This window comes from Condylura cristata, unplaced genomic scaffold, assembly GCF_000260355.1.
Source record: "Condylura cristata isolate star-nosed mole 26May11 unplaced genomic scaffold, ConCri1.0 scaffold00003, whole genome shotgun sequence".
Lineage (NCBI taxonomy): Eukaryota > Metazoa > Chordata > Mammalia > Eulipotyphla > Talpidae > Condylura > Condylura cristata.
The window spans coordinates 26,313,227-26,340,166 of NW_004567104.1; the positions used below are offsets into that span (position 1 = coordinate 26,313,227).

Here is a 26,940-nt window from a genome sequence, read left to right on the forward strand (position 1 = left end):
TTAAAGAAAACCCCTCTTCCTTCCTTCCTGCTGCAAGATTTGGTACAAAACTCCAAGATGATAGACATGCACTCATACTTTCAAAGGCACCTAAAAATTAGAAAAAATCAGACCAATCATAAGAGCATATAATTTATACTCCCCCGCCTGCATGTAGCAATGACAAAGAACTTCCAAAACGTACTTCAGCCCTAAAACAAGAATTTTTTTCTAAATAACTAAAAAATGAGATCCTAGGTGAATAAATTTTGATAAAATAAAAACATGATATTCTCCTAGGAGAATTTGAAGCTCTTTATGAAAAAATAAAATAAGCAAATACCCATTAGATTCAACATAAGACTATCCTTTCAATAAACAATATTGAATAACAATTTTAAGAATAAAATTTTATATAATGTTATGCAATGTTACTTCAATAATAAAAATATATATATATACACTAACATTATAGATATGGCATTAAAAAAACAAAAACGCACAAAAATAATAAAATTTTCAAATTTTCTTGATGTCAAGTGATTTCTGGCTTTATAACCTAGAGGCATCAGATGAATCCATCACTCGTACATGTTCAATATCATGGTGAAAAAATCCAGGAAAAGGGATTTACTTAAATGTCAACTTCCGATGCCTCCATAAATACAAATCAAAACAAAGCATACATTTCAGGATCATCCACATCTAAACTATTTAGGGCATCACATTGATTTGCAAGTTCAATTCTCTAAAATCCTTTTCTTTAAGGTAATGATTTAATTTCATCGTGATTATAGTTATGTCTTCATTACAAGTAGCCCTCTGTCAATAACAGCACAGATTAATGTTTGTAAAGTCTTGATTATTTTTTTCCTTGCCTTTTACATGCGCTAATCTTTGTGCATGTGCATTTTCTACCAGATCGCAACAGGCAAGCTTGGTTCAATTTTCTTGTCCTACACAAAGGAAGATTTTGAGTGCAGAATTTTAGCCACTAGGTCCTGCGTTGCCATTTTACTTTCCTCTCCTTGGGTGGATTTATTGGAAGGAAATGGGTAAAGGGGAGGGGAGAGAAGGGGAAGGAATGAGAAAGGGACGGAGGGAAAAGTTCTCAGCTATGTTGACTCTTGATTCACAACTTTGCCTCCATTCATGGTTGGTGTTCCAGAGCTTTTCCTTGAACGCCCTTGTTTTTCTCCAATTTCATGTAGCGATGGCTCTCTGTACATACACACTGGAAAGGAAAATCACATTTGTTATAAAAATGGACATGTATTTCACTTCAATAAGCATGTCAAATTTGATTATGTAACATTCCTCCATTTCATTCAATCCCATCTCCCTATTGTATAAGTTAGATTTAAGTTGCTAATATATTTAGTGGCTAAATATATGGTTCTCTTTCAGATCTATTACTCACAAATTTTTAGTATTCTTTAACTGATGACATTTTAGTGATATTTCTTCTCTTATAGATAAAGCTGGACTCTTTATTGTCTACTAACCTATATAGCAGGATATTCATCTGGAGTTAGAAGGGGCACCAAGAACATTGAAAGTAGAGAAATAGGCATTTTTTAGTTATTAGTCTATGGCATAGATTGGGCAGGAAAAATATTCTTATTAACATCATTTCTAAACTTTACCTTGCTACAAGAAATAGGAAGATGTCATGTTAAATTTAAATAGCTACTGCTATTTTCAGGGACAAGAAATGATAATGGGAGAGAGCAGATAAGAATGAAAACAATAAACAACCAACCAAACAAAAAGATTCACAGTTCTCCCTCTTGTGCCAGGTTTCATTTAACTAAGGTGATGAATGTATTGGCTTCTTAGTTATCTGTCAATAGGAAGTGTGATTATACAACCATGAGATCTCAGTTCACATCTATATAGAGAATTCCTTTTCTCCTCTATTGTTTGGGCTGGCTCTACAGCTCAGTCATCTGAATTATCATGGCTGTTGCTAGATTACTGCATAGAACAATGTATTTCAATTCATAGTGATTCTTGTAAGGCAGGATCTATCAGCAAGTTGAGTATATTAAAACAGATTCATAATATTGCTGTGATAGCTATATGTAACTATAAAAAGCAAGTCTAGAAAACAATCTAGATTATAATCTTCCATAATTACATATATTCTACAACTTCTAAATTGTGCTATTCAAATTATTCTTATCCCATGGAAGTTTTCTCTTCCTAATAATCAGGATTTAATTAGCAATTGCACAAATTCCCCAGCATTTCGATTAGCAGTAGTCAAAAGTACTATGATGTTTAAGGGGCTTTTCTCTGTCTGTTACAATAAGTTATTTCATTAAGAATATATTTATTTTGCTTTAGAAGTTTCTAGAATTTTTAAAATAATCAATTTGGCTTTGAGTATTTTGTTGATTACCAGAGCTGGGAGAACCAAGTTTGTTAATCCACTGTTTTTAGAGAGTAGTAATATACAGACTGGGAATAAAATGAAACAACAAAACAACAAGAAACAAAATCAAACTTCCTTGTCCTCTCATCTCCCCAGTCCTGCTTCTCAGAAAGTCAGATTCTAAGCCACTGCCCATTTGCCAGTTTGAAATAAATCCTCTGATTTAGACAACCTGAGATGTGATTCTAGAACCATGTCACTCAGGACACTATTGCTGTCACCTAAGATTGTGATACAAATTCTCTTTTCAGTGAGCATGAAGAGATGGATAGCACTTGATATGAAACTTATTTCTGTTTCTTTCTGATCTCACTTCACATTTTTTTCCCCTCAAAATTTCAATAGCCAAATTTCAAGAATGCTCAGTGTTTTGATTTTGCAATAACCAAATGATGAAAACACTGCCTCTGCTTCACCTGGCTCTTCTGGATAGTCCTTTATCACATTTCCTGCTTCCTTTCCTTTTTAAAGTAGAAGAAAAATACATACGCCTTTTCACCCCACAGAATTCTTTTTTAAGTTTTTTTGTTTGTTTTTGTGTAGAGGAACTGGGTCAGAGGTGCGGGGGTGTGAGAGGATTCACCAAAGACGGAGTGGGAAGCAGATGGGCTGAAATACACTGCTGAGGGGAGCAGCAGGCAGGTCAGAAGAGGTCTGCCAAGCCATGTGGGTCAGCTCCCTGGCCAAGATCGAACTTGTGGTGAAGCGGCTGCAGTGAGCTTCCTGGTGCTCACTTGCCCCATCAGGGAGGGCTCAATATTGCCATTCTTTTACCATCATAATAATTCTGGAAAATGGTAAAAGATAATTTTCTGTAAAGGAAAACATTTTTTGTTTAGCTCTTTGTACCCTTTCTCCAAATCAATTTTCATATGATTGCCCCCCGTGTTGATATGCTTTAATTTCTTCATCTTCTTCCATATATTCCTTTGTTCTTCCTCTTCTCAGTCATCCTCTTTCTCATATTCTTCTTCCTTTTGTTTATATTTTGCCTTTTCCTGCTCTACATTATGTTTAGCAAGAGGGATATAGTCTAAATGAGGTAGATATTCTCTCATTAATATTCTCCCTCATTTACAGACACCAGGACAAGGGCAGTTCTCTAAAAACCCAGTCTGTATCATATATAACTTTAAGAGACAACATTTGTTAGAAATCCCTGGTTCATTTTTTTAAAGGTTTATTTATTTATACATGCAGAACTGGGGTACAGGTCAGAGGTGCAGGGGTGGTGAGAGGATTCACCAGAGACAGAGTGGGGAGCAGAACAGGCAGACTAAAGTACAAGGCTGAGGGAAGCAGTGGGTGGGTCAGGAGAGATCTGCCGCGCCATGTGGGTCACCCCTGGGGCGGGGATGGAACTTATGCTGAAGTGGTTTTAGCTTCTTAGTGCTGTACTTTATCCCTCTGTGCCACCAGGGAGGGCCCTTATTATTATTATTATTTTTAATTGAGCATGTGACATTTGATTGGTGTGCAGCCACCTCCTGTCTTTCACAGTGAAGTCCGTCATTTTCACAGCTCCCTGAGATGATGTACTGCTCAAGGAGCTGTGTCAAGCCCCCCAGTCTGGGCGTCACAAATAAAATGCTGCATACACATCATTATAACAAGACAATAAGCCACAAATTTGTAACAATATATGGTATTTTCTCTATTTTTTTTCCTTATTTGTAATTCCAAGATTATGGCATTTGAAAGGAGAAAGACCAAGTATATATCATTGGGATTTCAAGTCTTGTTAAAAAAAAAAATTCATTTTCTCTTTGTAAGATTACCTATGGGTTTTTCCAGGACAGGGTTTCCATTTAATATTTTCTATTACATTCTTTTCACTGGTGCCTCTGTTGCAAATGCAGTTAATCAGAATATTCAGGTGCTTCTTGCTTTTGTTATGACTCAGAGTCCCTGTTTACAATGTTTACCATTGAACAATCCCTTTTATTTTGGGTATCAAAAACTTCTGGAAAACTTGAAGTAATGCCTTACTTAAAAGTATAAAAATGTGAGGCCCTCCCTGGTGGCGCAGCGGGTTAAAAGCACAGCACTGAGAATCTAAAGCCGCTTCCACATGAGTTCGATTCCCGCCTGCCCCGGAGGTGACCACATGGCGTGGCAGACCTCTCCTGACCCGCCCGCTGCTCCCCTCAGCAGTGTACTTCGTCAATCTGCCTGTTCTGCTCCCCACTCTGTCTCTGGTGAAGCTTCTCACCGCCCCTGAGCCTCTGGCCTGTACCCCAGTTCTGTATGCACAAATAAATAAATCTTAAAAAAAAAAAAAGTATAAAAATGTGAATTCTCAGAACTTCTGTAATTTACAGACGACTTGCACAGATGGGGTACCGGGCAGCTTCTGGTGCATGTTCTCCAAGTAGTACCAGCTTCGAAATCAAAGGTAATAATCAAAGGTGAGGTGTCTATCTGCACCTTAAATTATACTAAGTTTAAAAATGAAACAGTTTTGTCTGTTTGCAGTTGAAGAAACAGAATAAAAAGGATCGTTTGTTCAAAGTAGTGCTCAGATGAAGGGCAGAGTCAGTAATGCAATTCATACATGATGAACTACAGGGTTCCTGCATAGCTCACAGTCAAATGCTTTAATATTGCCAAAGGGAAACAAAAATGCTCATTAATTGGTCTCCAGTCTAAATCCTGACCTCAAACCTCATAGGGGTGCTCGATACCTCCTGAAATCCTATCCCATTAGTCTCCCAAATTCCCTCTCCCACCATTTCTATTCTTTCTCTTTTCTCCTCAGACTTCCAAAAGCTTCTCAGCCTTCCTCAGACTCAGGTAATACGCTGGCCTCCTTCCTCTGCTTCTCTGCTTTCTTCTTCCCTCCAGCCCTCTCTTCTTCTCTCCTCTGCCCACCTCTACTTTACCTTGCCCACCTTTTTCTTTCCTCCCTGTCTGCCTCCAGCCTCCCTCCCTTGCTTCTTATCAACTAACTACTTTATGTTTCTTTCAGAAAAGAGAATGTTTTTATATTTCTGCCACTAAAATTACCAACTTAGACATATCTGCTGACATGTGTTCTGGCTTCCTGCTTGTGACAAGTTTAAATTCTTCCTATTCCTATCTAGATGGAACCTTCCACTAACCAAGTGTGTACTTGATCCCACCCCTCTAGTCAGTGTTACTCAGTGGCCCTCTCGCCCATGATGTTATACTAACTTCTCGCTAATTGTGCCCACCGATCTATAAATATGCTGTGATAACATTGCACAAATAGAAATCCTCTGTGTAAGCATCACATCCTACTCTAGCTTGGTCCCCATTTCTCAATTTCCCTTTTATAACAGAGGTCCTCAAAAGTGTCCTTTGATATTGCTGCTGCTGCTTCTTTTTTTAACCTCCTTTCAGAATATAAATCCTCTGTTGTTAGATGCATCCCCACTACTTCACTGAAGTCACTTTTTCCAATTCCTATTGACGATATATTACAAACCCAATCTGCGGAACTTATTCAGCAGCTTTCTGGATGCTCCAGCAGTATTAGACAAGGTCATAGCTCTGGCTAGAGTTTTGCCCTTTGAAGGTATTTTTTGTAGGTGTATGGACCTAACTCTGTTATGGAACCTCTCCTCACTGTAGTTTTCCCCTCTTTAAAATAGGGATGATAATTCTAACCTGTATACTATAAGGAATTACTTACCACTACACGATATTCTGGTTAGAGAAGCATGGTGAGAATACAGTGGATGAGGCAAATACAATAGAAAGCAACGAAAATACCACTAATTATAACGTTTATATTCCTAGTGGATTCTTTCAAATTATTTAAATACAGAGTTCTGGAAATTATGGGTGAACTAGGTATTAAGTCTTTGGGTGCCAATATTTCTCTGTAGCAGAAAGTTGAAAAACCTGGGAGAAAGGCAATTGTTGTTGCTCACAAATTCTGTTTTCCAGTGAGGGCGATATATCTCCAATTGCTAATAAAGCTCATAAATGGCACTCTGTAAAGAACCCCCATCCTATTATCAGTTTCCATCAAAAAGAATGAAATATGACCAATCTTTTTATTACTACCAATTTAATTGAACTTTCCTTGGCTCTATAATTTCCGAGAAGTGGTAAGGTTAGGCTGCTCTGTTAGTTAATGTACCATTAAAGATATTTAATTGTCTTTAATAGCAGATCATGGAAGGGTGTGGGCAATTAACATGAAGCAATTTCACACCTTAATTAATGTCACATGGAATCCCTTTAGAACTGTAGGAGAATTTTAAGTGCTGATTTGAAAGCAATGTTTTGCATCCAGTATGCCATAAGTATAATGTTATAATGAATTAAGAGACATTGTGAACAACAACAAAGAAATCACTATTTTCATTTAGAATAAGAGCAGAAGAAATTCTGTGTTTATAAGAGAAGCAAATACGGAAGAATGTACGGAGAAGAGATAGGAGAAGTTTATTAAAGATTAAATTGAAAGCCAGACAAAAGCTGCTCCAAATAGTTACAATGATTTGGAGAAGAAAGTGTCACAGGCTAGCAAAGATGAGGGAAGCAGAGAAAAAGAAGGGGGAGCAACTATTATCTTTTCTGTAATTAAAGTAATCAGAAGTACTTTTTTTTGCTCCATCTTTCAGTTTTTATCTCTTATTACAATTGGCTGCAAAAGAGGTCTTGGAAAACAAACAATTTAATTCTCTTTTTAGTTAATTGAAATAAAAGTATGCTAATGACTTTGTCTTTAGCTCTGTACTGGAGTTTACAGCACCAGGAGTCTTAATTCATTCTATTCTTCCATGTTCCTTTACACAGTTTTGTAAGGTAATGTTTTCCCTCCAAATTCAGTTATCATTGTCTCTGTTTCCTTATTCAGTAGCACATCTTATAGCATTTCTCTAGAACATAACACAATACTCAATATCTAAGGGAAAATGAAAAAGGCACTTTGCATTCATATGACAGATTTAAAAAATTCAACTTTTCAACTATTTTAGTCTTTATATTATTCCTATGAACTAGATGGAATTTATATTTAACTTTACCGTCAGAAATTTCTGAGGCTGAGGAATGCAAATTATTTTCTCAAAATTAGTAACAAATTATTGGCAATTATTTATCAAAAGAATTAGGCATTTATTTGTACTTGATTAATTGATGTCTATTAGGTTACTCTTTTTCAGTGATCAATTTAGCAAAATAATTGGTACAACCTCTAGTTGTACCACACATTAATAGCAGTAGTAAATTTTAAAATGTAGCAAGTTTAATATATTTATCAGATTGAACATTTGCTCAATATTAGTTTAGGCTTACTCCAAGATATTTATCATAACACTTTGAATAAATTCAAATAACTATGGCCAGAATAATCCAGAATGAGTATAGACACCAAATCAGTTTAGAATGCTAGTTCTCAAACCTGGTTTCATACAAATCACTTTAATAATTTTTCAACCTGTTGATTTGGAGCTCATAGCCAGACTGAATAAATCAGGACACTTTAAAAATTTGGTTTGACAATTTGTGACTTTTAGGCATATTCCATGTGGGTCTGACACTGATATTTAGGAAACACTGTTCTTTAATATGCTGCTAGGATTTAATCAGATCCTGCTAAACCAACAGCATTAATAGGAAAAAATGCATAATTTTTAACTTCTCTACAGTGGGGAGAGAGAGAGAGAGAGAGAGTGTGTGTGTGTGTGTGAGTGTGTGAGTGACTTCTGCCTCCCCATTAAAAAATAAATTGGAGGAAATGAGTAAATGTTCATTTATGCCAAGTTAATCCTTCTGTGGTCATGTCTCTCCACTGATACTAATTTTATTTTGGAAACATTTTCTCTCTGTAGGACTAAGTTTTCAAAACTTAAATCTCTGGGAAGTGCACATACTTGCTTTAGGATCAAGAACTACATTTTGAATACCAACCACCTGCAAGAACTGAGTAATGAGCTTCTTGAAGGAGGAAGGAGGAGAAAAGGAGGAAATTGTATCTTATTCTTGCCAAAGCATATTTGGTTCCTCTCTCTGATAAAGAGGGAGGTCACCACAAAGACAATTTAAATCTGAGGGAGTTACTTATCTGTGGTGTGAACAATGCTTTGAAAGGGCAATACTGGGAATTGTGAAGCCTGCCCCGTTGTCTTAAAATCTAGGAGGAGGATACCCATGTAAATAGAGGTCGATGTACAATGTACATAGTAACAGGTTTAAATATCAAGTCCATCCATCTGTCTGAATAAATGCCTAGGCACCCCCTTATTAACACCGCCTATGTTCTAAACACAGGATAGAGGGAGAAGCTGTGAAGGGAAAGGAATGGTGCATAATTATTACCATGTAGTCTGTGCAGGACTTAAAGATCCTCAAACTGGCAAGCCTAATTTTCGAATCCTGACATTCAAAGTGGTAACACTAGGAGCACTGGGAAAAAGGCAGGACTATTTTTTTAAAAATAATACAAACCTACTCTGTGCTTACTTCAGTAAAGAATCAGTTCCCTTCACTGGCAATGGGTTTGGGGAGGCAGGAGGATTTATACTGTCTGCAGTGGTTTACAAACTATTTTTGTAGACAACAGGTTTATAAATATTCATTTAAAAACTAAAATAGCTGACAACATTTTTGCTTAGACAATATACTGACATCTTATGAAACTAATGTTTTCTAGTATTTTCTTGAAAATGTCTTCTAGTTATGTACTTTATGCTTGACTTATAACAGAAAAATATTATCAAAAACTTCTTTACAGATATGAATTAAGTCTAGAAAGTCTTTCAGTGCCCTCTCTCTAAAATCACAATTCACCCATTATGGAAATAGCTCATAACATTGTACTTTATTCACTTAATAATATGATAAAGGGAAATGTGTTTAGAATAATATGTGAGTCCTATGCTAGGTTCCATGCAAGAACATGGTTTTACAATGAAGATTAAAAAGACTCCCACAGAACTTCATTGTCAAAGAACTTTAGGAATGAGCTGCTTCTGGATTACAAATTCTTCTACAGAATAGCAAACAAACGTGTTAAAATTCATCAGGAAAGCGGGCCCTCCCTGGTGGCACAGTGGATTAAAGCACAGCACTAAGAAGCTAAAGCCACTTCAGCATGAATGAGAATGATGTATTTTTTTTTAATGTATTTATTTATGCATACAGAACTGGGGTATAGGCCAGAGGTACAGGAGCGGTGAGAGGATTCCCCAGAGACAGAGTGGGGAGCAAAACAGGCAGATCAACAAAGTACACTGCTGAGGGGAGCAGTGGAAGGGTCAGGAGAGGTCTGCAAAGCCATGTAGATCACCTCTGGGGCAGGAGACAGAACTCATGCTGAAGTGGCCTTAGCTTCTTAATGCTGTGCTTTAACCTGCTGTGCCACCAGGGAGGGCCCAAAAGTGATGTATTCTTAATCCCTTCCTGCGCACCTGGCATTCCATATCCTATTATCTATCAAAATGAGTTTATCTCATCTCATTAAATACTAGTTTTGCATGGTTAAGAATTTTTTTTTAATTTATTTATGCATGTGGTGCAGATGTGGGGGTCAGGGGGAATAGGCGAGAGGATTCACCAGAGACAGAATGGGTAACAGAACAGGCAGACAGAGGAAGCATACTGCTGAGGGAGCAACAGCGAGACTGGAGAGGTCTGCTGCGCCATGTGGGTTACCTCCCGGGTGGGGATTAAATACACACCAAAGCAGCTGCTGCTAACTTGCAATGCTGGCTTTAACTCACTGCACCACCAGGGAGGACCCACAGTTAAGAACTAATTACTACTTATGGTATAGCATTTGTTCTTTGCTATCACTGATTTTTGAGTGTCTCAGTTTTATATATAGCTATACATTAGAGTGCAGACTTCCACACTGGGCACTGTGGTCACTAACCCTAGTTCTGTATTTATTTAGTGCTGTAATCTTGGACAGGTTACTTTCTTACTTTAAACAATAATTTCTTCATCTTTAAAAATGAGGATAATGTGGGCTGTTGTGTGGTTTAGTGATGATAATGTATGCATCTTTCCTAGCAAATAGTAAATGAATATATTGCATGTAGAATTACTAAGACCGGTAATAGTAGTAACCATAGTGGTAGTAAAAGTAGCTTGGAATTCTAGAAGGGGAAAAAGTTCTCAGTATACAATAGAATAATGTTTAGCTAAACCTCAAGTGTACAAGCCTCTGATATTATGGAAACCTATAAAAATTATTTAATGTTATAAAATATAATTGCATGAAGAGTTGTTGGGTAAATTGGTCACTTTTTTGGTATATAATAATGATATTAAAGGACAGATGAGGTATAAGGTAACTGACCAATCTTATATTTTAACTGGTAAGTTATGATAAGGAACATGCAAGTTTTCATGATTCTTAAGGACTTTTATTTATAAGGATATTCAAGATTTAAAAAGAAAAGAAGAAATTAGAAATATTACTCAAGAGAATTTGTTAGGGTCCTACTGGATATTTTGAGGTTACATCTTAGAATTGACAGGGGTCAAATTCCATTTCTTTATGGTACTTAGGTACTTGATCTCTGGAGTCAGAATACCTTGACTCTGCCACTTACTAGCTTGATTTGGGAAAAATGACTTAATGTCTCTACACTTCATTTTTCTACTTTTGTAAAATAGAGATAATACTTAACTCTGGTTTGTAGAAAAAGAATACAAAATAAGAGTTAAAAATTAAGAAATACATAATACATTTACAAAGTAATTATAAAACACAGCTAATATTGTACAGAAAGTGAACCTGGCTCCATAAGGCAATACACATTTGTACATATAAAAAGACCTTTTGTTTGAAATCAATTAAGTTTTTATTTTCATCTTCTAAAGGGATTCTCATGGTATTCTGTATAATTCACACCTAAGTTTTCATTCTTACAATTGAAAGACACAAAGAGCCTTGGAATTAATTCCAAGTATTAGTGAATCCGATTTACACTGGATTTCATTTTTCTCACAGAACAAAAGGAAAATCATTATAAAACATTGGTAAATAAGAAAAATAAAACTGAAACAATTAACCAAATGATGCTAAAAACTAAAGGAACATTTATTTTGCATATAGATATCCAGAAAAATAGACTACTTTCATAGACATTCCCGCATAAGCATGACCTAAATCGCAGTTCTAGTTTATAATTTCCTTACAGTGCATGTGTGTGTTTGTGTGTGCGCGCGCCTAAGTGATCAGTGAGATGTAAGGATCGTCCAGCAGCTACAAACACAGGCTTTGCCGCTACCTTCTTCATCCCCTCCTTTATCCTCTGTCTAGAATATGAATGCTGGGTGAGCATGCAGAGGAGGGCATACTCAGGGCCACTGTGTGGTGGCACTGAGAGCTCAGAGCAGAGTTGTGCACTGTATTATCAAGAGAAGAGGGAGTAAAAGCTGGACAAGACAGGGTCCCTACCATTAGGAAGCCACAGTGCCAGCCCCGGTCAGCTGCTCTCTGGATTTGATTTGTGAGAGATTAAAACTTTATTCTGGGAGACTAGCTATAAATATCTTTGTGGAATTTTATTTTTATTTCTTTATGATGAGGCTCTTCCTGACATGATCTTGTGTTGTTGGCTGTTAAGCTTCATTCTAAAATATACAACTAAAATGCACGGGTTAGGACGCAGCACTGCAAACTAGCCACAGCCGCCACAGTTTTCAGTTTGATCCCCGCCCCAGAGGTGATCTACCTGGCTGGCAGACCTCTCCTGACCTGCCCACTGCAGGTCCCCTCAGCAGTGTACCTCATCGACCCATCCGCCTTCCTGCTCCCCACTCTGTCTCTGGTGAATCCTCTCACCGCCCCTGCACCTCTGACCTGTACCACAGTTGTATATGCATCAATAAATAAATCTTAAAAAACAAAAACACAGCAATAAAATTAAGGCAGTTCTAGGCATCAGACCATAGTCACTTTATACAGCTCTCTCAGAAGTGTGTAATAATCCATCCCTAGAGGAAACTTGACTACAAAAGTGCAGATAGTAGTTATGGTTGGGAGACTAGGGATCAGTCTCTGTGTAATTTTATTTTTATTTCTATATTATTTTATTTTGGGGGGGAGGCTAGTATAAAATGCATGATCCCTAAAAGAATAAATAAAGTGCATGACTTTTTTCATTTCCTTTATGTTCCCCCAAATTCCACAGTATGCACCTCTTTTATTATACACATAAAAATGACTTTACCACACAGATATTAATGATGCAACAGTTAAGGATTTATTCATACTGCAGCCGAAGTGTTTTGTTTGCCTAGTTTCCACCTCTCCTCTCAAATGTGCTGTACCTGGTCTGGTCCTGATATCTACTTCAATTAATCTCAGCTTTTCTGTACCTTGCTTATACTAGAAGAAACAGCTCTTTCATTAAGTTCCAGTATTATTTCTAGCAATGGGCAATATTTTACTTTCTGTTGCCATTAGTAAGCAGTTTGTATTGCCCAGGATGGTATAAAGTTTCTGGAGCTTATATTTTGTCTTTGTCTTTTTTTTTTTTGTCTTTGTCTTTATACTTAGATTTTCATTCATTTGTTCATGCATGTGTTCGCTTATGAAACTAGTAAATGGTTACTGAACATCTCTCAATGATACATCAGATATTTATAAAATAAGGAGATATAAGAAAAATAAAACATATTTTGCTTGTTGAGAAGTGATCTAACCATTAAAGGGAAATTCCTTCTAAAAGGAATCTGAGTGGCAAATAGGTAAATTTAAAACAATATGGTGATTTCTGGAGAAGAGATGTACTAGTAATAAGGTGACAAATGTTTAATTTTATTTGAAAAAAGTCAGGAAGGTCCTTAAGAAGTGCCGATTTTTGTATTAACCCTTTACAAGGACTGTTAGGTGTTCTCCAGTACACGGGTGGATTGTGGGAAGAGACTGTTAAGAAAAACTTCATAAAGTCTTAAGTAATGAAAACACATTGCAGGAAGGAGAGTTCAGCTGGGTACTTAAAAGTCCAGGGTACAAGGGAAGACTTGAGAAGGGCTAGTAGCTTTGAACATGCCATTTCCCACCTGGGTTTTGCTTTAAACAGTGTTGCTTGACAAGTGTGTGTTGACTAACACAGTTACATGTACAGACATAACAACTGTTGTATTCCTATGTGGTTTCCTTGACCATGCTTTGTAGATACTTAGAGGACAGCTAGCCTCATCAATGCACCAATTTTTTCAGTTTTGCTGACAAAAGCTTGAACAAGTGTTTTAAAGGACTATAACATGTGACTCTGACTTTTAGAGGAGAAGAATGTTAGGTGGGTAAATGTCCAGATCACTGCAGCTTTCTCTGCTTGTATTAAAAAGTTTTGTCTGAACAAGGTAAATGTGGCCAACTCTGTGGTATACCCTCATCCTACCTAAAGAACAAGTCACCAAAAGTGATGGTATCTTTAGCATAAAATTTGTTCAAAATTTGGGCACTTTGTCAAGGGAGAAAATTATAGGCTCAATTTAGAAAAAAATAATACGGTAAATATTTGTTGACAAAGTAAGCAGCATACTATTTTCTTTCCTTGGAATAAAAATTAAGAAATATATTGCTAGATTTTTTTCAAGATAGATATTAAGATATAAGAATATTTCTAAAAATCTCATGCATATTTTTAAGCAAGTAATGGTAAAAGTAGCACTCAAATCAGCTACTACCTTATAATTTCAGGCATTTTCTAGCTTCCACATCCAAACAGTTATTTTCTAAGTGCTAAATATTTAAATAGAATTTCCTTTTATTTTCTATTCATTCACTCTGCTATGATTATTTTTTTCTTTAATGGAAAACATACTATTGTGTTTTCTGAATCTTATTCTATCAGCTGCATGTCAGGCCAACTCCACTTAGTGGAGGGACAAGAAACAGAATTGGTATTAACATCCAGATAGATCATAGTTTAAAGGAAACAGAAGATAATTTCATACCTTCAATTGGTTTTGGTACAAAATGTGATGAAGGCTTGGTTTTCTTCACCCTGTTCCCCTTCATGATTTGACCTTCTTTATTGAGTCCCAGAAACCATGCCCGGCCAGATTCTTGCTGACGATACAGGGTGGAAGAATAGATCACATAGTAGTTTTCAAACACAGATTCCTTAAATTTGCATTCAGGAGTGAAAACATCCTGCAGAAGAGTCAAAGTGAGAGAGGAGATTGTAAATGGAATTGGTTAATGCTTAAATCTAATGACATGAAATTAAGAACAAATGAGAAGCAAGTGCAAGCAATTTCTATTAACACTTGATTTGAAAGATTCATTCTACAAAAATTTTTTTTGAAGATTTATTTTTTTATGCATACAGAACTCGGGTATAGGCCAGAGGTGCAGAGGTGGCGAGAGGCTTCACCAGAGACAGAGTAGGGGGCAGAACAGGCCGAATGATGAAGTGCACTGCTGAGGGGAGCAGTGGGCAGGTCAGGAGAGGTCTGCTGTGCCCTGTGGGTCATCTCTGGGCTGGGGAAGTGACTGCTGCCAGCTTGTAGTGCTGTGCTTTAACTCATTATGGAGGAGGGACACATCATTCTACAAAATTAAGAAACAAGTATTTCCTTTCAACCAAATTTACTCCAAAGAACTGCTGAGAAATGTTGCTGTGGGCCCTTCCTGATGGCACAGAAGGTTAAAGCACAGCACCATGAAGCTATCTGCTATCCACTATAGCACAAGTACAGTCTCTTTCTAGGGAGGTGAACCACATGGCATGGTAGGCCTCTCTTGACCTGCCAGCTGCTCCCCTCAGCAGTGTATTTCAGTCCATCTGCCTGTTCTGCTCCCCACTCTGTCTCTGGTGAATCTCTTAATTGCCCCCCCCCCCACACCTCTGGCCTGTATCCCAGTTCATGTATGCATTAATAAATATTAAAAAAAAAAACCATGTCTACTCAGACTCATTCATAACACCATTCAGGTTTGAGCTCCAACCCCACACAATGTTTTTAAATGTTAGAGGTAGGCTATCCTACACATTTTAGTGTCCTTTAGATGTGAAACTTGTCCTGGGAATCAAGCTCACTGCACATTTTAGTGTCCATTAGATGTGTAACTTGTCCTGGGAATCAAGCTCAAGCTCAATTACAATAAACACAGGTTCACCAGATGTTGGTAAAGGGGCAACTTATACGTAGAAACATATGCTACCCAGCCAAAATTTATTTCTAAATCACCGGGGATACCACCCATCGATTTTGTGAAAGTAATTTTATCATTAATTTCCTTGAAACATTCTTTACTTAGTAATCAAAACCTCAGTTAAAAGTACTCAGGAATAAGTAGTAGAAACAAATCTTACTGTTATATTTTATGACCTTCTGTGAAACATGGAGAGATTTGTTTCAAGAAGAAATCCTGACAATCTTACAATCTTTTAATGGCATAGTTTAAGGGTGCAAACTAAAGGCTATATGATCAATTCAAATTTTCAATAAGTGCATCAATATTAAAACACTCACTTATTACTTTATATTTATGGCCTCTCAGGATCATTTTTTTTTTTTTTTGCCCTAGGTATTATTTAGTGACTTGGAATAAATTTTATAATTAGTCACATCATAGCATAACAAATGAACAAAAAGTATTGCATAGGAAGAAAAATCCCTTCCCTCTTCATAACAGAAGAAAACAAATTTGAGTTAAATTCTTCAGTTACAGATAAATAAGATTCCTTACACATCTAACATCACTGTCACCTGCACTAGGTACTGGAAGATCTTTCCTCTCATCCTGTCAATGAAAAGCCCACAATTGAATGCATTAATCTGGCATTAAGTTGCTAGGAAACCATGTCCTTTTAGGTAATATTTCCAGATACATCCCCTGTCTTTATTTGCAGAGAGCTAGATTCCTATCTATGTGTACTAATGAAATGATACAAGACACTGCTAAAGTTGCTCTATTGATTTTAAATGGCTCTAAATTTAAAAACAGGAATAAAAAGACTTAAAAATGACAAAGGGGAGTTAGAAAGCTGGTTGTAGGCATTAAAATACAAAGGATAACATAATAATTTCAATAATTATCATTAGTATATTGGCAATAAAATATGGATGTTCCAGCATACTCTTCATTTTAAATTTTGTGACATAATAATTAGGAAAACCGAAGATGATGTGATACCACTTCATGTCCACTAAAATGGTGATAAAAAAAAAGCTAGTAAAAAGTGTAGGTGAGGATGTGGAAGTGTAAATAATGTAGCAGTTGGCAAAAATAATTTGCAATGCCATCAGAGGTTAAATGTAGTTACTGTATGATCCAATAATTCTATCTCAGATATGTAATTATGAGAAACAAAAGCATATAACCGTGCAGAGATGGTCATAGCAGCATTATTCATAATGTGGAAAAAATTCATACTCAAATGAACTGATAATCAACATGTGCATAACCCTATAAGAGAGTATTATTTTGCCATAGAAAAAAATGGGAACATTGTTTCATGTGACAACATGGATAAACCTCAAGAAAATTATTCTAAGGTGAAAAAGGCCAGAAAAAAATGGTCACATATTGTAGGATTCCACTTACATCAACTATGCAGATGGAAAGCAAATTAATGTCACTAAGGACTGATAGGGAAGTAGGGAGAGACTTTGTTTTTCTTTTTTTTTGAGAGTTAAAAATGCCCTGGAATTAGGTAGAGGAGAGATTTCCATAGCTTTGTGATTAAAAATACCAGGGCATACTGCTTTGAAAACATGATTTTGGTATGTGATATGCATCTCAATAAAAAAGGAACAAAATTATATGTCCAGAGAAATTGATAAAAAATAGGGAAACTACTGCACATTCCTTGTTCGGCAACACAAAACTAAAGGAGGAAACTGCTAGAAATGGCTCTTTGCTTGCTTTTTTGAAATGTGGATGCCCAAATGCACTTTCAGTTCTTTTTTAAAAAAAACTTATTAAAAATTATTTATTTATGCATACAGAACTGGGATACAGGCCAGAGGAGCTGGGGTGGTGAGAGGAATCACCAGAGACAGAATGGAGAGGAGAACAGGCAGACTGACGAAGTGCACTGCTGAGGGGGGCAGCGGGTGAGACAGGAGACGTCTGTTGCACCATGTGGGTCACCTCCCTGGCCAGTGATCGAACTGCACCAAAGCATCTGTGGCCAGCTTGCTTTAACCCGTTGTACCACTATGGAGGGCACTGGATGGGCTCTTTGTGACCTTGACTCAAGATTACTTAGGACAATTTAATAATTGCCTCATATAGGAATCGAAGTGATTCAGATTCAATTTTTAAGATAATCTTAGTTCTGATTTTCTGTTATTTCTGTGAAAAGATTTGGAAATGCTAGACTTTTCATATAGATTTTCCTATTCTTTACTTTCTAAATGTTTTATATATATATATATATATATATATATTATATTTATTGTCGTATATTGTTGCTAAATTTCCAACAGTTTTTGATTTCTCCCCTCAGGTGGATCCCTGTAGCTCTCCATCACCACAGTGGCTGTGTTCTTCCCTCCTGGGCTTGACCCCTCCCTCTCCTCCTCCCCTGCTGTGTGTCTCAGATCTATGGCCAGCTTGCAAGTTGTGTCTTTTTTCCGACCCTTTGTTGAGTTTCTCTATATTCCAAATATAAGTGAAACTGTCTGACATTGCTCTCTTTCCTTCTGACTATTTCTCATGAGCCCTTCCAGCTTCATCCATGTTGCTGCAAATGGCGGAATTTCATCTTTTTATCACTGAGTAGTTTATCTTTTTGAAAACAAACCAATTTAAATAACCCCAAAGCTTTTATTTCTGTAGCAAACTCAATACATATGAATATGAAATTATTTCTAGTTTCTAAAGAGACTCTTGAATGTTCAAGGAATAAATTCTACATGTAAGACTTCAGATCTCATAAGAGGATTTAGGGAAAGTATATGGGGCAAGGAATTGTGTATAAATAATTTATTGTCATGTATGTAGATAGTGACACAGCTTTTTATTAGTACTTAGAAGCATGCTTCATACAGATACGAAAATTTGGAGGCAAATATAAAGCTGCTTAGTGATAGTTCAAAGTAATGGAAGTCCAAGGTAGTGGGATAATTGTTCTGAGAGTCCTAAGAAGTTAGAAGCTGACCCAGACTGTGGGCTAGAACTACATCTCCTGGACTCTAGGTCAGTGATGCTTCCAGTGCTATCTGCAGTTGTCTTTCCTCCTGCACAGTTAAGCCTTTTTTATGTACCAAACTGTTAACTTGAAGCAAGTCTTAGTGATCAACAAAAAAACCACATCATACAGGTGTAACTACTACATTATACCTTTTTTTCTCTTTTTTAAGATGTATTTATTTATGCTTACAGAACTGGGGTACAGGCCAGAGGTGTGGTGGGTGAGAGGATTCACCAGAGACAGAGTGGGGAACAGAACAGGCAGACTGACAAAGTACACTGCTGAGGGAAGTAGCAGGCAGATCAGGAGAGGTCTGCCGCACCATGTGGGTCACCTCCGGGTATGCCAGGGATTGAACTCATGCTGCAGTGGCTTCGAAGAGCTTCCTAATGTGGTGCTTTAACCTGTTGTGCCACCATGAGAGAACTATGTTATACTTTTTATGTGAGAAAAATAGCATTTTTATTTAATGCACGTTGAAGTTTTAGCTTTCTGTTTAGTCTCACAAGTGTTTAAAGATTGGTCCCTGGAACAGAAAGAGCCCAGGATATTGGGCAGCAAAGGAGGAAAGTGACATAGTGGACTGTGGAAGAAAATTATTGGTGATTTGGTGGTAGACATGGTGTGATGACATGCAGTTGTAGAGGTATTAAAATATATAAGCGTAGGCCCTCCCTGGTGGCGCAGCGGGTTAAAGCACAGCACTGAGAATCTAAAGCCACTTCCGCATGAGTTCGATTCCCGCCTGCCCCGGAGGTGACCACATGGCGTGGCAGACCTCTCCTGACCCGCCCGCTGCTCCCCTCAGCAGTGTACTTCGTCGATCTGCCTGTTCTGCTCCCCACTCTGTCTCTGGTGAATCCTCTCACCCTCTGCCTCTCTGGCCTGTACCCCAGTTCTGTATGCACAAATAAATAAATCTTTAAAAAATATATATATATATATATATAAGCTTAAAATGTATGCCGTATCGGAAATCAACATCATCTCAATAAACGTAATTTTAAAAAATAGCAAAAACCACAAAATGACCCACAAGATGTTAGAATTAATAAACAAGGACTTACAAGTAAAGAATATGACAAAAAATTTAAAATTTTAGTCTTGAAAAGTAGCATATCTGAGAGGAAAAATAGTGGGCGTACTTGTTGACAGACTTAAGACTGAAAATGAAAGCATCATGAACTTGAAAACAGATTAATCGGAATTACTCAGGCCAAAATATACAGTCAAATAAAGTTTAAAAATACCACAGACTCAATAACCTGTCAACAACATCAAATAGTCTAAAACATATGTGGAAGGAAAAGAAACAGAATGAGGTAGGAAAAATATTGTAATAAATTGTCAGAATTTATGAAAAATGGTAAAAATAAGTCCCAGGCAGGATAAATTATAGCAATATTTGTAGAAAGCCATCAGAGTGCTATCAGAAAATGAACATAAATTCTCATTTTATAATGCATATTAATTATCTTCTGACCACTTTTGGAATTAGGACCCATAGCTATAGTAGCATGGGTACAAAATAGAGTATGTTCAAGATTATATTTAACATTAAGATGTTTATAATATCAAAGTACTGAAAGCAATCTAAATTTCCTTTAATAGAGGCTCAGTTTAGTCACTTCCCTCATACCCTCAGAAATGGAAGTATTACACAATGGCTGAAGACAATAGAGCAGCTTGCTTTGTGTTGTTAATAGAGATTAGGCCCAGCCACATGTCAAATAAATGAAACAATCTGTAAGGTGTAAGTATCTGTACAAACCACCATTGTTATCAAGTATACACTCTCAACCATAATACCAGCGCCCATATATTTTTCCACACTACCATTTGCTGTTACTGGGGTAATGTGTTACTACAGACATGCTAGATAACTATCCCTACTGTCACTCATGAGAACCCACCCTTGCGCTGCTTGCTCATTGGGCTTGAATCATGTTTCATTTAAAGATCTTTCTAGAAGTGATTACAATGCTCAGTAACTGAGACATTTCTTAGTGAGGAGTGACTGTAATGGTCAGTGGATTAGAAATATGGCTATAAGCATTTGGACTGCAGAGCACCTGTGATGCCGAATTGCTGCGATGTCACTGTGAAGTATAGTAAACATCACAAATCCTTTTATTAATCTGGAAGGAATGATTTTTTCTTTTCATAAAGCAAAGCAAAAGAATCTTGGTATCATGCTGGTACCCAGCAGGTGTGAGCCGACGGAGTCCTCGCAGTACATCCCTCGGGTGGCAGTAATCTGTATCTCACAGGTGTGTTCTTTCACTCTCAATCAAGTCTGAATGCACTGTCACACCTGTCACTTTCATTTCAACAGCCTGAAGAGTGATCTGCTAGACAAACAGTTCTGACAGAACTGAAACACTGGAGTTGTGTTTTCTTAAGAACATCTTAGTTGCAATGCTTCTTGCTGGGATAATGAGTTCTCAGACGGATCATTCAAAGCAAACACAAAAGAGGAATGAAGAGAGAGATCGGTTCACTTTATGCTTCTCTCTAAAGTATAAAGTCTCGGGTCACCTGTAACTTATCTCTATCATGTTTTGAATATACTAGCATTCAGATAAAGATGACAGGCATACATCTAATTTCATAAAAGGTATCTTAAAAACAAAATCAGTTCTTAAGTCCCAGCTTTATGACATGTACAGAATCCCTGGAATTTAGAGTTGCAAATTCATAGTCTTGCTCTTCAGTTAGTAAAGAAAGAAATCAAGTGAGAGAAACAGATCCAGTCAAGATCATACAGCTAGGTTCTAGCAGAATCAGGTTGAGACTTTAGTCTCCAGACTTACTCTGCTGCAATGCTTTGGTTAAGTGTCCCCCTATAATAGACTAAGGCTTATCAGGAAAAATAGCCCTGACTTATGAGTCTGCATACCTTCTATGGATCAAATCACTGACCAAAGTGTTTCAATGATTGTAATGCTAATTATAATTTTGTTTAACTGTCATAATGAACACACTATTTGTTTTTCCCGTTTGAGTTATTATTAGTATTGCCTATTTTTACATCATTTTGCGACTTTCTCCATCTCGGTTGTAATCCCCGTGGACTTCCCATCATGAATTCACCCGTGTGCCATCACCACAGTTCTGTGCACTCCCCCTCTCATTTTTTGATCCCATTACCCACTACACCCCCATAAATGTCTTTGGTAGATAGTTGTTCATTATTATTATTATTCCCCTCATGCCCAGTCCTTTATGCTCCTGCTATGAGTAAAATAATCTGGTATTTTTCTTTTTCTCTCTGGCTTATTTCACTAAGCATGATCCCTTCCAGCCCCATCCATGTTGCTGCAAAAAGCATACGTTTATCTTTTTTGATTGCTGAGTATTCCACTGTGTATATGTACCACATCTTTTTAGACCAGTCATCTACTTTTGAGCATTTGGGTTGATTCCATGTCTTTCCCATTGTAAATAAAGCAGCAATAAACATTGGGTGCAGGTGTCTTTTTGAACCAGTGAACACACTTATTTTTTATTTAGCTGTTTGGTTGCTTACATTTCCATGATGCAAGGTATAGAAATACAACAGGAGCAAAAGTGTGAATTTTTTTCATATTAAAAATAAAATAAGCTTGACTGATGGTTCTGTTGAATGGAAAAGTTACTCTAGTCTTCAAAGTGGACTTTTCATTTGTGAACAAAGAGAAGACTGGGTGAGAGAAAAGGGTCACGTCCATCCAAATCAGACACTTCATTCCTTTCCTACTATTCAAATGGCCTATCAATACACCCTTCAAGATTCATTTGTGGATTCAGGACTTAACACATATACCTAGAATAATTTTCTTTTGTGAACTAAATGATATTAGTCACTTATTCAAGCATCTCACTGCCTACAAAAATGGTAGACAGATTAAATGGTTTCATTGTGAATGTTTGCCTTTCTTCCCATTTGTACAGTGTTTAATAACAAATCCATAAAAATAAAAGATTCAGGCATATGAGGATTATACATGTTAATTATCTTTACCATTAGGTTGCTAAATCACCTCATACATATGCATCTATCTTAACAACTTATTGGTCATATGTCTTTTCATCTCCTACGTTTATCATTGCCATTTATAAACATATTTCATCTGTTGTTTCTGCTGTGTTTTCATGTGGCAAATTCTCCTCCTTATGTCTGTGAATCCAAATCTCACTTAAAGATCTACTTCAAATTCAACTCCGCTGACACAATCTTTCCATCTTGTAAACTGAAAATAATCTTTCCAGTTTCTTATCTGTGGTTCTCTTAATGTAATGATCACTTTTCATATCATGTGTACTTGTAACAATGGCAATGGCCTTTCTAAATAGGACTTGAGATGAGCATCTGTCTCACCTCTCCTTAACTCTTGTGTAATATGTAACTACAGTACTTTCTCTCAAAATACATTTGAATGAATGAGTGAGTGAGTGAGTGACTGACTGACTGAATATATCCTCTTTCAAATGTCTGGAATAGTTTGCTAAATACAACTTTGTCATAGGTCATCAAATCTAGTACAGGTAGCTTCCAGATCTCAGCTTTCTTTGGTATGCAACAAAATTCAGAATCCAACTATTTACATTTTCTTCTTTCTGTCTCTAAAAGTGTCTTACAATTGGGACTAAAAGTTACAGCTAAGAAGCAACAAATCATTAGTGTAAAAATAAATAACCATTTGTTCTTTTAGAAAACATCTGAGAGAAACATTTTTTTTTAATGGAATATGTTTTCTCAAGAGCTAGCAACATGAGAGAATAAACATAGGTATGAGTCAACATCCTTTTCACATCCTGTGATTCCTTACAAAAGAGCAAGATTTCACATAAGGTGTTTATAAGAAATATTATTCTTTTTTCTTGAATTGAAAACCAATTATACAGAAATTATATTATAACTTGACAAATAGAAGCTACTACCCTGAAATAAAGTAAATAAATATTTTGGATCTTAAATAATGTTAGTACAATGGTAGCAATACTTTTTTAGATCAACACTTTCAGAATTACATAAGAATTATTTAAGAGTAAACCCATCCTTTTGATATACTCTAAAATGTTAGAACTGCTATTCAATTCTTGTCTTTATCCTCCCACTACCTGGTATAAAATTTTACATAAAAATCTCTTTAATATGTAGTGAAATTTATATAAATTATTTACATGTCTTTTTGCACATATTATGTTGATTATTAAAAGGGTTATGTGCGCTCTTATAAATATAAATTGAACTACTAAAGTAATTTTTAGATGTCAGATGAATAAACAATCCTTTTTTTGGATCACTGAATACAAAATTCATCAATTTTCCATTTCTCTTCAGTTTTACTTAAGAGGGATCTAATCGGGATTGATTTCCTGTTTTGATTTTAATGTCCTTACGTTAAAAAAAATGGGTTGACAGTTAAAAAAATAACTATTGGAAAGCAATATTCTAATATGAGTCATGATTCCTTTTCTGTTAATCTCAAATTCTTTTACCTATCTTAAAACAATTTGGTTTCAAGGTTTGAGGTTCAATTGTTGGTATGACTTTGGTTTCTTGCTCAAGTGTGCCAAGGATGCTCAGAGTTTTGGATCTCTTCAGATATATTGCAGCTTGCCATTTTATATTTCTTTTCTCCCTAGTCGAAGTCTGGTTTATTAAAAATGGAGATGAAAAAAAAATTGTTCTAAACCAAACCCATCATTTTATAAAAGGGAAAAATTCAGTATTGGAAGCCAACCTCAGCATTGATGCTATTCTCTTAAGCCATATTATTGTTGAAGCCAAGTGGCAAAGTCTCACAGCATCTCACCAATTTAGCTTGTATTCAATCTGAATAGAATCTGACCATTTTCACTAATAGAATCAGCGTGCAAACTTCTAGCATTCAATTTTTTGAAAAGCTGTATTTAAAACGACTGCGTGGGAGAGCAGAACAATATGTGAGGGAGATATTATGCTAGACTCGACAAGTTTTCATTTCTGACACATATAGTCTTCATTTGAACAAAGACAAAATTTATATAGTATGTCTTTGAATACTCATAAGCAGTTCAACGAAACTGTAAGCATACATTTACCTAAATTCTCAAATTCAATATATATTTTATTTGTAAATCAGCTATAAATGTCCATCAAGACAGGAAAAGAAAGGGATGGCTAATGTGCAGTTAAAAACATTTTGTATTTAATTCCTGATACCACTGAAATAATTACATAATTGATGCATTCTTTCAACTAACACTTAAATTTTGTTTGTGTTCTAATATGTTAATGATACAGAGACAGACATTCCTTATAGTTAAAGAGAGTACAATATTTTGAGGCATCATATTTGAATAACAAAATCTTGAATAAGAATTTATTGGCACTTAGGTGAAGAATGAGGAGAGGAAAGGGAGGGAGTGGGAAAAGACATGGTGGATAGGGAGAGAAGGAGATATTTAGTAAATTAATAGCCAATTTATAATGTTTTAATACTCCAATATTCCTATAGCTGTATGAATGTTATCAAGATTTCAGGGAGCCCACTTAAGAGACAGCCTGACCTAAAACATGATCAGAAGGCATGAATTCTAAGCATAAGACTTCCATGATTGGTGCACTCTACACCTTAGTGCATTTAGGAGATTACGCTGGGCTTTAAATGGTAATGTAAGATTATACACTGAAGTAGAAATTTGCTTTTCTTTCCAGTTAAAAGTTGTTTTTTCGGTGGTGCTTAACCTTCAATTAGAGATTGCTGCCACTAGGTGGAGCAGTGGTGACTTGCTTTAATTAGTCATCAAGTGATGTGATAAAGAGGGTTATGGGTTCCATGATTACTATTTCTAATTTTTATTTTGCAAACCACATTGTATAGCTAAAAAATATGCCTCAAAATAAACAAGGAAATATGACTTCTGACTTCTTATGAAAGTGAGGTAACATTGGTTCTCCCTCTAAAAATTATGGCAGTTCTATTACGTAGGTGTCCCTTCCTTCAGTGCAGGCGCCTGGCACCTGTTTATGCCAACAGGATGATAAGTAGACTTGCCCAGGACTCTGATATTGTATTAAAAAAAGACATGAATTCCATCCACTTCAAATGAGTCAAGCCAATAGTCCTTTGGAACCTCAGCCTTGTTTTCATGAAGCCTCCTGTACTATGGGAAAGGGACTATTCAATTCCCATTGGTTTCTCTGTTCCATTTTCCCACTTCACTTCCCACACCTAGAGGAATCCAACTGAGAAAGAATATTCATTAGGCCATCCTTTCAGGAATATCATTTGACACAAGCTATGCAACGGCTATCAGCTAACGTCCGACAGATTCTGGGTAGCTCGGGAAAAGCTCTGGAAAATCAGACTTTCCACGCTAACTTATGTTATGACCTCCCTTTTTTGTATAATTGTAATATCAAAATATTCTGAGTAATTTTCAGCTTACAGTTGGATTGCCTCAGCTGCATAAGGCCTGCCTGCCCTGACAGGCAAGCACTGCACCAGGGTGAGAAATTCCTGTGAAGTCAAAAGTGACTTAACAACTGGCTGATCAATAAGAAAGCAAAAGGGCTGTTTCTGCAAAGTCTCTCACTGCTGGATGGAGGAAAACCCAAATCTGCTCACTCTACTATCTCACCTAGCCTTCTATTCAGCTTCTACAGAATTACTCAAACTTCCTACTGTCTGGCTTTAGATATGGAAATTCATCCAGGTTGCCTGTTTTAGAGCTAGTCAAGTTTTTTACCTCCTACACTTCAAAGCAATCCACAAAAGTCTTTCTGACTAGTCTTTCAGGATTCTACTATCTAGTCTTTAGATAAAGAAATTCACCTATGTCTCCTATTCAGAACAAATTATGCTTTCTACTGTCTGGACCTCAAGGAAACTCACTTAAAACCTTTTAGCAAGTTTCTTCAAAGAACTTTTCCGAAACTTGATTAGCAAGAAATTTCCTCTTCCTGCCTCCCAAGATGTCTCAGGTAGAAAAAAACCATCAAATAATCGATAACGTTTAAAGGACTTTATTCTTATCTATCTTCACTATAGTAATATTAGTCTTAAACTTTGAGCACCTATGTACCTGTTTTTAAACTTCGATTTTAGAATGTTATAATCTCAAGTAAAGGTCAAACGACCCCAGACCATTCTTAGAAAAAAGGTGATTGTGATCTCAACCCCTTTCGTATGCTAATGTCATCCCCCTGCCTGCTTGAAATGTATAAAATAAACCTCTGCTGAAGGCTAAGCAGGAAGATTTGCACCCAACTCCTACTCCTGTGTCTTCCTCGCACCCACTCCTCTCCCCCTCATGGAATCTCCACACACAGGACGCCTTCCCATCTTAGGGTCCTGCCTGTGTTGCCTCCAGACACCTCAAAAGTTGGAGCTGGTCTCCAACAATCATTCTCTTCTATAACAATGGCATATTGTTTCTTTTCAAATGAGAGCAAGAATTAGCTGA

General features: G+C 36.5%; 1 protein-coding gene across 2 annotated transcripts in view; it reads right to left on the reverse strand.

Annotated features, from left to right (window-relative positions):
• Nucleotides 1-434: 434 nt before the first annotated feature.
• The window catches only part of FGF12 (fibroblast growth factor 12), a 479,029-nt gene continuing 452,523 nt past the window's right edge, over nt 435-26,940 (reverse strand). For both annotated transcript variants that reach the window (XM_004675104.2, XM_004675102.2), the window contains 2 exons: nt 14,312-14,510; nt 435-1,213 (listed from right to left, as the gene is read on the reverse strand). In XM_004675104.2, the coding sequence (XP_004675161.1) occupies nt 1,095-1,213; nt 14,312-14,510 (318 nt within the window). In that variant the 3' untranslated portion in view covers nt 435-1,094. The remainder of the gene's footprint in view (nt 1,214-14,311; nt 14,511-26,940) is intronic.